This window comes from Melanostigma gelatinosum, assembly GCF_949748355.1.
Source record: "Melanostigma gelatinosum genome assembly, chromosome: 17".
Taxonomy (NCBI): domain Eukaryota; kingdom Metazoa; phylum Chordata; class Actinopteri; order Perciformes; family Zoarcidae; genus Melanostigma; species Melanostigma gelatinosum.
The window spans coordinates 1,955,726-1,968,071 of NC_136650.1; the positions used below are offsets into that span (position 1 = coordinate 1,955,726).

Sequence of the window (12,346 nt, forward strand, 5' to 3'; positions counted from 1 at the left end):
GAGGTTAGATCACTGCAGCATGTAACAGTGAGTATGAGTCTGATGAGGTTAGATCACTGCACCATGTATCAGTGATGAGGTTAGATCATTGCACCATGTAACAGTGAGTATGAGTGATGAGGTTCGATCATTGCACCATATAACAGTGAGTATGAGTGATGAGGTTAGATCATTGCACCATGTAACAGTGAGTATGAGGTTAGATCACTGCACCATGTAACAGTGAGAATGAGTCTGATGAGGTTAGATCACTGCACCATGTAACAGTGAGAATGAGTCTGATGAGGTTAGATCACTGCACCATGTAACAGTGAGAATGAGTCTGATGAGGTTAGATCACTGCACCATGTAACAGTGAGTATGAGTCTGATGAGGTTAGATCATTGCACCATGTAACAGTGAGTATGAGTGTGATGAGGTTAGATCACTGCACCATGTAACAGTGAGTATGAGTGATGAGGTTAGATCATTGCACCATGTAACTGAGTATGAGTGATGAGGTTAGATCACTGCACCATGTAACAGTGAGTATGAGTGATGAGGTTAGACTTTTGCACCATGTAACAGTGAGTATGAGTGATGAGGTTCGATCATTGCACCATATAACAGTGAGTATTAGTGATGAGGTTAGATCATTGCACCATGTAAAAGTGAGTATGAGTGATGAGGTTCGATCATTGCACCATGTAACAGTGAGTATGAGTGTGATGAGGTTAGATCACTGCACCATGTAACAGTGAGTATGAGTGTGATGAGGTTAGATCATTGCACCATGTAACAGTGAGTATGTGTGATGAGGTTAGATCACTGCAACATGTAACAGTGAGTATGAGTGTGATGAGGTTAGATCATTGCACCATGTAACAGTGAGAATGAGTGATGAGGTTAGATCATTGCACCATGTAACAGTGAGAATGAGTCTGATAAGGTTAGAGCATTGCACCATGTAACTGAGTGATGAGGTTAGATCATTGCACCATGTAACAGTGAGAATGAGTCTGATGAGGTTAGATCATTGCACCATGTAGCGGTGAGTATGAGTGATGAGGTTAGATCACTGCACCATGTAACAGTGAGTATGAGTGTGATGAGGTTAGATCATTGCACCATGTAGCGGTGAGTATGAGTGATGAGGTTAGATCACTGCACCATGTAACAGTGAGTATGAGTGAGGTTTGATCACTGCAACATGTAACAGTGAGTATGAGTGTGATGAGGTTAGATCATTGCACCATGTAACAGTGAGAATGAGTCTGATGAGGTTAGATCATTGCATCATCTAACAGTGAGTATGAGTGATGAGGTTAGATCACTGAACCATGTAACAGTGAGTGATTGATGAGGTTAGATCATTGCACCATGTAACAGTGAGAATGAGTCTGATGAGGTTAGATCATTGCACCATGTAACAGTGAGTATGAGTGATGAGGTTAGACTTTTGCAACATGTAACAGTGAGTATGAGTGATGAGGTTCGATCATTGCACCATATAACAGTGAGTATGAGTGATGAGGTTAGATCATTGCACCATGTAAAAGTGAGTATGAGTGATGAGGTTCGATCATTGCACCATGTAACAGTGAGTATGAGTGATGAGGTTAGATCACTGCACCATGTAACAGTGAGTATGAGTGTGATGAGGTTAGATCACTGCACCATGTAACAGTGAGTATGAGTGTGATGAGGTTAGATCATTGTAACAGTGAGAATGAGTCTGATGAGGTTAGATCATTGCACCATGTAACAGTGAGAATGAGTCTGATGAGGTTAGATCATTGCACCATGTAACAGTGAGTATGAGTGTGATGAGGTTAGATCATTGCACCATGTAACAGTGAGTATGAGTGATGAGGTTAGACTTTTGCAACATGTAACAGTGAGTATGAGTGATGAGGTTCGATCATTGCACCATATAACAGTGAGTATGAGTGATGAGGTTAGATCATTGCACCATGTAAAAGTGAGTATGAGTGATGAGGTTCGATCATTGCACCATGTAACAGTGAGTATGAGTGATGAGGTTCGATCATTGCACCATGTAACAGTGAGTATGAGTGTGATGAGGTTAGATCACTGCACCATGTAACAGTGAGTATGAGTGTGATGAGGTTAGATCATTGCACCATGTAACCGTGAGTATGTGTGATGAGGTTAGATCACTGCACCATGTAACAGTGAGTGAGTGTGATGAGGTTTGATCATTGCACCATGTAACAGTGAGAATGAGTCTGATGAAGTTAGATCACTGCACCATGTAACAGTGAGTTAGGGCTGGGCGATATGGCCTAAAAAAAAAATCTCCGATTTTTTTACAAAAAATCCGATTCACGATTTAAATCGATTTTTTTCCCCCAAAATTTTTTGCAGATGACAGAAGCTGTTGAAAACAATTTTTTCTTTTATTTTGTGATGATTTTCCCAAGTAGGTTGATAAAAATAAAGTGCAAACAAAACCTGAACATTGTAGAAAGGTGCCTGTAGTATACAAAAAGTATTTGGTCACTCTTTTGTTTGCCTGAATCATTTAAATATAAAATTTAATTAAACATAACATTAAATGGCATTAAATAGTAGCCTTCCATTGTAAACAACTGTGCAAATGTACCTTTTTACAGTAAGCTTTTCTAACTGAATACACTGATACAAACACAGCATGAAATAAAATGTATATGACCCTTTAACATTCACATTTTCAAAAGTGCAACATCTGATCTAACATCAACATAACATATTTTGCACAGTAAATAAGTGCATGTAAACAAAATCAAGTGCATTCACAACATAACCAACAGTATTAAACAGTAGTGCATGTTTTTTCTAAATATTTTTTGCCAGGAAGACAAGCCTGTCTACTACCTCTGGCTTCAGGCATGCACGGTGGCATGTAACAATGCCCCCCCCCACACACTGAAAAGCCTCTCAGAGGGGGCACTTGTAGCTGGCACAGAGAGGTATTTCTTTGCTAAAGTACTTAGCCTTGGAAAGTTAAGTTGGTGACGCTTCCACCAGTCAAGTGGATCGGTGTCTGGGTCAACCTGCTGGACCACAGGTCAGTTGTTGCGGAGTAGAATGACATCCCCTCCAGCTCCGCAGAGATCCTTTGGCGTGTACTATTGTACAGCCGAGGCAAGGCAACGTCAGAAAAATGTTTACGGCTTGGTAGCACGTACCTGGGGTCCAAAGCTTTGAGACGGTGAATAAACCCCGGCTTTTCCACGGTGTATATGGGCACCATATCTTTTGCGATATACATCGCGACTGCATCCGTGATGGCTTTCCACCGGGCACTCTTCTTCTCATGCGGAGTACAGTTGGTGAATGTCTCCAAAATGCTGGGTTGTCGTTGTGAGGTGGCGGCGGCGGCGGCCAGCAGTGAAGCTGCTGGCCGCCATTGTTTTAGTTTGTAAACAATGCGCGCGCACTCTACTACGGGAACCCAACGGGGGGGAGGGGTGGGGGCGATTTTCTCGATTTTCAATAAAACACATCGCCTTAAAGCACACATTCGAATTAATCGATTAAATCGATTTATCGCCCAGCCCTACAGTGAGTATGAGTGTGATGAGGTTAGATCATTGCACCATGTAACAGTGAGAATGAGTCTGAGGTTAGATCATTGCACCATGTAACAGTGAGAATGAGTCTGATGAGGTTAGATCACTGCACCATGTAACAGTGAGTGAGTGTGATGAGGTAAGATCATTGCGCCATATTACAGTGAGTATGAGTGATGAGGTTAGATCATTGCACCATGTAACAGTGAGTGAGTGTGATGAGGTTTGATCATTGCACCATGTAACAGTGAGAATGAGTCTGATGACGTTAGATCACTGCACCATGTAACAGTGAGTGAGTGTGATGAGGTAAGATCATTGCGCCATATTACAGTGAGTATGAGTGATGAGGTTAGATCACTGCACCATGTAACAGTGAGTGAGTGTGATGAGGTTTGATCATTGCACCATGTAACAGTGAGAATGAGTCTGATGACGTTAGATCACTGCACCATGTAACAGTGAGTATGAGTGTGATGAGGTTAGATCATTGCACCATGTAACAGTGAGAATGAGTCTGAGGTTAGATCATTGCACCATGTAACAGTGAGAATGAGTGTGATGAGGTTAGATCATTGCACCATGTAACAGTGAGTATGTGTGATGAGGTTAGATCACTGCACCATGCAACTGAGTATGAGTGATGAGGTTAGATCACTGCACCATGTAACAGTGAGAATGAGTGATGAGGTTAGATCATTGCACCATGTAACAGTGAGTATGAGTCTGATGAGGTTAGATCACTGCACCATGTAACAGTGAGTATGAGTGATGAGGTTAGATCACTGCAACATGTAACAGTGAGTATGAGTGTGATGAGGTTAGATCATTGCACCATGTAACAGTGCGAATGAGTGATGAGGTTAGATCATTGCACCATGTAACAGTGAGAATGAGTCTGATAAGGTTAGATCATTGCACCATGTAACTGAGTGATGAGGTTAGATCATTGCACCATGTAACAGTGAGTATGAGTGTGATGAGGTTAGATCACTGCACCATGTAACAGTGAGTATGAGTGATGAGGTTAGATCACTGCGCCATGTAACAGTGAGAATGAGTCTGATGAGGTTAGATCATTGCACCATGTAACAGTGAGTATGAGTCTGATGAGGTTAGATCACTGCGCCATCTAACAGTGAGAATGAGTCTGATGAGGTTAGATCACTGCACCATGTAACAGTGAGAATGAGTCTGATGAGGTTAGATCACTGCACCATGTAACAGTGAGTGAGTGTGATGAGGTCAGATCATTGCGCCATATTACAGTGAGTATGAGTGATGAGGTTAGATCATTGCACCATGTAACAGTGAGTGAGTGAGTGTGATGAGGTTTGATCATTGCACCATGTAACAGTGAGAATGAGTCTGATGAAGTTAGATCACCGCACCATGTAACAGTGAGTATGAGTGTGATGAGGTTAGATCATTGCACCATGTAACAGTGAGAATGAGTCTGATGAGGTTAGATCACTGCACCATGTAACAGTGAGTATGAGTGTGATGAGGTTAGATCATTGCACCATGTAACAGTGAGTATGAGTGATGAGGTTAGATCACTGAACCATGTAACAGTGAGTATGAGTGATGAGGTTAGATCACTGCATACAGAAGCTTTCAATGAACATATCCGCTCAGTTTAACAATGTTAACTAAATTCCAAACTATACAGCATTATATGTCTAAACATTGAATGTGACGTTAAGTACATCAAAGTAACGTAGTTCAGTGCAAGTATGTTCAGAGTAGACTGTTGATCTTCTGTTTGCATAAATCTGACGTTTTCAAAGTGAGTAAATCGATGCGGAGCCCACAAATACTATGAGTGCAGCACTAATGCGAGCACAAATTCATTGCTTGTCATAGCAAATTGAAGAGGTGCGCCAGGTCGGCTCCTACAAGAAGGGCACCATGACGACGGGACACAATGTGGCTGACCTGGTTGTTATCCTCAAGATCCTCCCAACACGTGAGTGATTAGTAGACTTCATGACCCACAGAAGTCTGCTGCTACTGTACTGATTGGTTTATAACGGTTGATGATATCATGTGGAGGGTTAGCAGACAGTGAGGCAGTGAGGGGATTGTTCATTGAGTCTGGTTATGTTCAGAGCCTCGGATTCGCAACGCTGCATCATTTTGAGACCTGGATTGTGACGTCTAGTGTCGTGTATTTCTGCTAGGACCATGTCCCCGTTGACTAGCATGTAGTGGCATGCCGGGCCCTTATGAGGACTGGGCACAGTTTAACCTGTGTCAGTACTAGTGCTGACACAATACCTGACTTTAAGTGCTGGTACCGAAATGCCTTATTTTGAGAAATGCAGTATGGAGATGTTTCTCTACGGAGCTTTTTGTCCATTTAACAAAAGAAGTGAAAGATCATAAATGATAAAAGCAGCAAAGTGTAACTGTGCTGCAGAGTTCACTCTTGTTCTCTGATTAAACAATAAATCTGACCAGACTTTGTTGATTTGACCGTTTTCGTTTAGATTTGTAGGACAAAGCGTGAGTTGGTCACTGGATGCCAACAGCCTTTGGATCAGCCATCCTAATGACAGCGGGGTTCATTCAGAGGCACTTGTGATGAAGACCTTTTCTTTTACAGTGGAGGCAGTTGCTGCTCTTGGCAACAAAGTAGTGGAGACCCTTCGCACACAGGACCCTACTGAAGGTAAGTCACCAAGGGACTGTTTGGATAAACAGATGTGCGCTTTAAAGTTTCTAAATTCTGAGTGTATCAAGTGCCGACGTGAGCCGCAGGCTAGAAGCCAACGGTGCTAACAAGGGCGACTGAGCTAACAGTGCCAACCTGAGGGGGAGCCGGAGGGTGGGCTCCACACTTGTTGGGACTCCGACAGTGTGCTTAACTGAGGCCGAGTTTAGTTCCAGGCTGTTCTGTGAAACTAATCCAAGCAGCTCATGTGCTGTGTGTATCTGCTGCCTTCAGTGCTGTCCATGCTGACCAATGAGACGGGCTTTGAGACCAGTTCAGCTGATGCCACTGTCAAGATCCTCATCACCACCGTCCCGCCCAACCTGCGCAAGCTGGACCCTGAGCTGCACTGTAAGAGCCTACACACACACACACACACACACACACACACACACACACACACACACACACACGTATCCTCAGCATTTAACCCCGTTAACCCTAACCCACCATGAGCTGCAATGCTTTCACATCTCTGGTCTAGTCGGGGCTCATTTGCTGTCTTCTCTCTGCACTCTGTGGAAAAGGTACAGAGATGCCTTTTAAAAGATGATATTTCAAAAGAGAGAAGTTTGTGTTTCTTTGTATTGGACCTTTCATTTTGGATCATTGTGTGCTGTTCAAATGGGAAACACAGTCTGCTCTCTCGCAGTGATCGTTGACCCCATCAGCTGCAGGTTTCTTTCCATGTCAGTGTGTCACTGTGGTTTACTGCATTCAGTCAATGCCTTTCTGCCCTACAAGTAGCTTCTGAACAGAAACCATATCAGACCTCATTGTGCTGGATTACTCATCCTAGTCTCTCTACAAAACCTTTAACATGTTTGTGTGACTTAATACTCACCAAATTTCATACATGGTTTGGGCCCAAAGTTTTTCCTCTTTCTTTTAGTTCTGATACGTCATTCCATGTTGCCACAATTTATCATAGAATTTGTGACGACAGGGCCTACTCTGTCTCTCTGTCCGTCTCTCTGTCCGTCTCTCTGTCCGTCTCTCTGTCCGTCTCTCTGTCCGTCTCTCTGTCTGTCCGTCTCTCTGTCTGTCCGTCTCTCTGTCTGTCCGTCTCTCTGTCTGTCCGTCTCTCTGTCAGTCTGTCTCTCTGTCCGTCTGTCCTATGAGCTATCAGGTGCCTGGTTCAACTCCGGATGGTGATCCTCGGGTTAATTCTTTTTGTTTTTCCCTTCAGTGGACATCAAGGTGCTGCAGAGTGCTCTTGCTGCCATCCGCCATGCCCGCTGGTTTGAGGAGAACGCCTCTCAGTCAACGTGAGGAAGTCTCCTTCAGCTCTACTATGCATGATGTTCTCTACTATGCGTAATGTTCTCTACTGTGCGTGATGTTCTCTACTATGCGTAATGTTCTCTACTGTGCGTGATGTTCTCTACTATGCGTAATGTTCTCTACTATGCGTAATGTTCTCTACTGTGCGTGATGTTCTCTACTATGCGTAATGTTCTCTACTGTGCGTGATGTTCTCTACTATGCGTAATGTTCTCTACTGTGCGTGATGTTCTCTACTATGCGTGATGTTCTCTACTATGCGTAATGTTCTCTACTGTGCGTGATGTTCTCTACTATGCGTAATGTTCTCTACTGTGCGTGATGTTCTCTACTATGCGTAATGTTCTCTACTGTGCGTGATGTTCTCTACTATGCGTAATGTTCTCTACTGTGCGTGATGTTCTCTACTATGCGTAATGTTCTCTACTGTGCGTGATGTTCTCTACTATGCGTAATGTTCTCTACTATGCGTGATGTTCTCTACTGTGCGTGATGTTCTCTACTGTGCGTAATGTTCTCTACTGTGCGTAATGTTCTCTACTGTGCGTAATGTTCTCTGCTGTGCGTGATGTTCTCTACTATGCGTAATGTTCTCTACTGTGCGTAATGTTCTCTACTGTGCGTAATGTTCTCTACTGTGCGTGATGTTCTCTACTATGCGTAATGTTCTCTACTGTGTGTGATGTTCTCTACTGTGCGTAATGTTCTCTACTATGCGTAATGTTCTCTACTGTGCGTGATGTTCTCTACTATGCGTAATGTTCTCTACTGTGCGTAATGTTCTCTACTGTGCGTGATGTTCTCTACTGTGCGTAATGTTCTCTACTGTGCGTGATGTTCTCTACTATGCGTAATGTTCTCTACTGTGCGTGATGTTCTCTACTATGCGTAATGTTCTCTACTATGCGTAATGTTCTCTACTGTGCGTGATGTTCTCTACTATGCGTAATGTTCTCTACTGTGCGTGATGTTCTCTACTATGCGTAATGTTCTCTACTGTGCGTGATGTTCTCTACTATGCGTGATGTTCTCTACTATGCGTAATGTTCTCTACTGTGCGTGATGTTCTCTACTATGCGTAATGTTCTCTACTGTGCGTGATGTTCTCTACTATGCGTAATGTTCTCTACTGTGCGTGATGTTCTCTACTATGCGTAATGTTCTCTACTGTGCGTGATGTTCTCTACTATGCGTAATGTTCTCTACTGTGCGTGATGTTCTCTACTATGCGTAATGTTCTCTACTATGCGTGATGTTCTCTACTGTGCGTGATGTTCTCTACTGTGCGTAATGTTCTCTACTGTGCGTAATGTTCTCTACTGTGCGTAATGTTCTCTGCTGTGCGTGATGTTCTCTACTATGCGTAATGTTCTCTACTGTGCGTAATGTTCTCTACTGTGCGTAATGTTCTCTACTGTGCGTGATGTTCTCTACTATGCGTAATGTTCTCTACTGTGTGTGATGTTCTCTACTGTGCGTAATGTTCTCTACTATGCGTAATGTTCTCTACTGTGCGTGATGTTCTCTACTATGCGTAATGTTCTCTACTGTGCGTAATGTTCTCTACTGTGCGTGATGTTCTCTACTGTGCGTAATGTTCTCTACTGTGCGTGATGTTCTCTACTATGCGTAATGTTCTCTACTGTGCGTAATGTTCTCTACTGTGCGTAATGTTCTCTACTATGCGTAATGTTCTCTACTGTGCGTAATGTTCTCTACTGTGCGTGATGTTCTCTACTGTGCGTAATGTTCTCTACTGTGCGTAATGTTCTCTACTGTGCGTAATGTTCTCTACTGTGCGTGATGTTCTCTACTGTGCGTGATGTTCTCTACTGTGCGTGATGTTCTCTACTGTGCGTGATGTTCTCTACTGTGCGTGATGTTCTCTACTGTGCGTGATGTTCTCTACTGTGCGTAGACATGACCACACAATACACTCGTGAATTTATTGGATTATTCCATGTTCATAATCTTCAGGGTCAAAGTGCTGATTCGCCTGCTGAAGGACCTGCGGCTGCGCTTCCCTGGTTTTGAACCCCTCACTCCCTGGATCCTGGACCTGCTGGTAAGACCACAAGTCTGCTGCTTAACACCCGGGTCCAGACGTTTTACCCGACAACACTGCCAGATTTAAAACGAAGAACAAAAGCATGTAACTGCATGTCCAGCTCAAGCCTTGAATGCGGTTCTGGGTAGTGTTGTCCCAGAGATGAGGTCATGTGTCCATTGTGTTCCAGGGCCACTCTGCGGTGATGAACAACCCGTCCAGGCAGCCCCTGTCCCTGAACGTGGCCTATAGGTTGGTTTCTACTCACTTCAGCGTTCAGCTGGACACGTCACTCCAGGCAGCGCGTTGTTTTCACCTTGTGTTGGACTCGTGTGTTTTGAAGGCGCTGCCTGCAGATGCTAGCTGCTGGTCTCTTTCTGCCCGGCTCTGTGGGCATCACTGACCCGTGTGAGAGTGGAAACTTCAGAGTGCACACAGTCATGACTCTGGAACAACAGGTAGGTCATCAGCTCCACAAGATGCTGGAGAGCTTCGTCTATTTTAACAATCAAAGTGTTTCATGAACATGACTGTGTGTGTGTGTGTGTGTGTGTGTGTGTGTAGGACATGGTGTGCTTCACAGCTCAGACTCTGGTGAGGGTGCTCTCTCACGGAGGTTACAGGAAGGTCCTTGGCCTCGAGGGAGACGCCAGCTGTAAGATCATTTCCTTCTCTTCCTGTTTACAAACTCATCGGCACCATGTCAGGTTAAAGTGCTTGTATTTCCAAAACCTTTTCTTACAACACACTGTTGAGAACGTAAAGGAGCGTGTTTGGGTTATCAGCATTTAAGAAACTGAATTCTTGACATCAATAGAATTGTTAATGTATGTAACAATTATTAATGATTATTAATAACAACGGGGCACCACCCTGCGGACAGGGACCAATAACCAAACGATAAAACTAAGTCATAATTAGTGGCCACTCGTAATGTCAATAGTCGGGTGCGACTACACATTCAGTGACAGTGAAGGGTTAAGTTCGAGCACAGACTACTAGATACAGTTTCATCAAATACATATGCACAAGTAATCTCAGACTGCTCCTTAAAGTATAACAGAGTTTATTAAATCAAAATAATAAATGATCAAATCAATTAATATTGCAACCAACAAACTTTAGCATACAATTTTATATGCCTAAACTAAAGAGGTGTGTGTGTGTGTGTGTGTGTGTGTGTGTGTGTGTGTGTGTGTGTGTGTGTGTGTGTGTGTGTGTGTGTGTGTGTGTGTGTGTGTGTGTGTGTGTGTGTGTGTGTGTGTGTGTGTGTGTGTGTGTGTGTGTGTGTGTGTGTGTGTGTGTGTGGAAAGGGGAGTCTTAAAGCTATGGCTAAAGACTACAAAGATGGCGGCGTCGAGTGACGCGGGCCAAAAGGGGAGGGGCCTTAAGATACTACAGCTAAACTACCACCAGATGGCGGAGTCGAGTGACTCGGACCAAGTGGCGGTGAGACTGCTGTATGTAATCACGTGTGTTCTGGGCAGCGTGTGTGTGTGTGTGAGGCCATCGATTGAACGGGGTTTCCCCAGGGGCAGAGATAGGAGCCGTGTGTGTGCGTGCGTTCACAGCACATGTTGAAACCATATGGTCAGACCCCAACAACACCATACCACGAACCCAGACTCTACAAACTTAGTTCTACAAGTAGAGAGAATGCAGCACAGAAGAAAGTAACGGCAGAAACAACACAAAAGTTCTGTTTGGATGCATTTTCCATCCAAAGCCATCAGCTGTCAGCATTGATCAGGCCCCTGGTTAGCCACACAGTACCAGGGGTCCATACACAACACAGTCCCCTGGTTAGCCACACAGTACCAGGGTCCATACACAACACAGTCCCCTGGTTAGCCACACAGTACCAGGGTCCATACACAACACAGTCCCCTGGTTAGCCACACAGTACCAGGGTCCATACACAACACAGTCCCCTGGTTAGCCACACAGTACCAGGGTCCATACACAACACAGTCCCCTGGTTAGCCACACAGTACCAGGGGTCCATACACAACACAGTCCCCTGGTTAGCCACACAGTACCAGGGTCCATACACAACACAGTCCCCTGGTTAGCCACACAGTACCAGGGGTCCATACACAACACAGTCCCCTGGTTAGCCACACAGTACCAGGGGTCCATACACAACACACGCATACCCCTTTGCCATTTTTAAAATGCTGGCACTTTACTCAGACTTCAGACCAAAATGTTGGTTTCATTTGACTTCATACTGGTGTGAAATGATTCCTTTCACGCAATCTATTAATCTATTGCTAATATGAGACTTCAGCAGTCGGAGTTAGCCATTCAAGTGGGAAATAAAAATTAATATGGCCTTTATTTCTGTTTCTACATCCATTTGCATGTTCTCTAAACTGGTGTGTGATTCTACAGATTGTACCTGCATTCACAGTAAAATGACGTCTCTGTTGTTGCAGACTTGGCAACTGAGATGTCCACATGGGACGGTGTGATTGTCACCCCGTCAGAGAAGGCCTATGAGAAACCTCCAGAGAGAAAGGAGGAGGAAGATGAAGCTCTGGAGGAGGGAGGAGATGCAGAGGATGAGAGTATGGAGACCCAGGAATGATGGCTTCATGTGAGCATCTCCACACTCTACCACCAACATCACACCGCTTTAGCAATCCACATATTTTCAGCCATGCAAACTCATCACCTTTGGGCTTCATTCAAGCAGAGCCGATGAGTTTTTCAAACAGCTTTTGGATAATATGCACTGCTCGA

At 44.1% G+C, this 12,346-nt stretch overlaps 1 protein-coding gene across 1 annotated transcript in view; it reads left to right on the forward strand.

The window, feature by feature from the left end:
• The window catches only part of ilf2 (interleukin enhancer binding factor 2), a 124,063-nt gene that overhangs the window by 111,351 nt on the left and 366 nt on the right, over positions 1–12,346 (forward strand). Inside the window, exons 6-14 of the mRNA XM_079288497.1 lie at positions 5,421–5,523; positions 6,163–6,228; positions 6,505–6,621; positions 7,460–7,538; positions 9,532–9,619; positions 9,792–9,853; positions 9,945–10,059; positions 10,166–10,256; positions 12,040–12,200. Of these exons, the coding sequence (XP_079144623.1) occupies positions 5,421–5,523; positions 6,163–6,228; positions 6,505–6,621; positions 7,460–7,538; positions 9,532–9,619; positions 9,792–9,853; positions 9,945–10,059; positions 10,166–10,256; positions 12,040–12,191 (873 nt within the window). The 3' untranslated portion in view covers positions 12,192–12,200. The remainder of the gene's footprint in view (positions 1–5,420; positions 5,524–6,162; positions 6,229–6,504; positions 6,622–7,459; positions 7,539–9,531; positions 9,620–9,791; positions 9,854–9,944; positions 10,060–10,165; positions 10,257–12,039; positions 12,201–12,346) is intronic.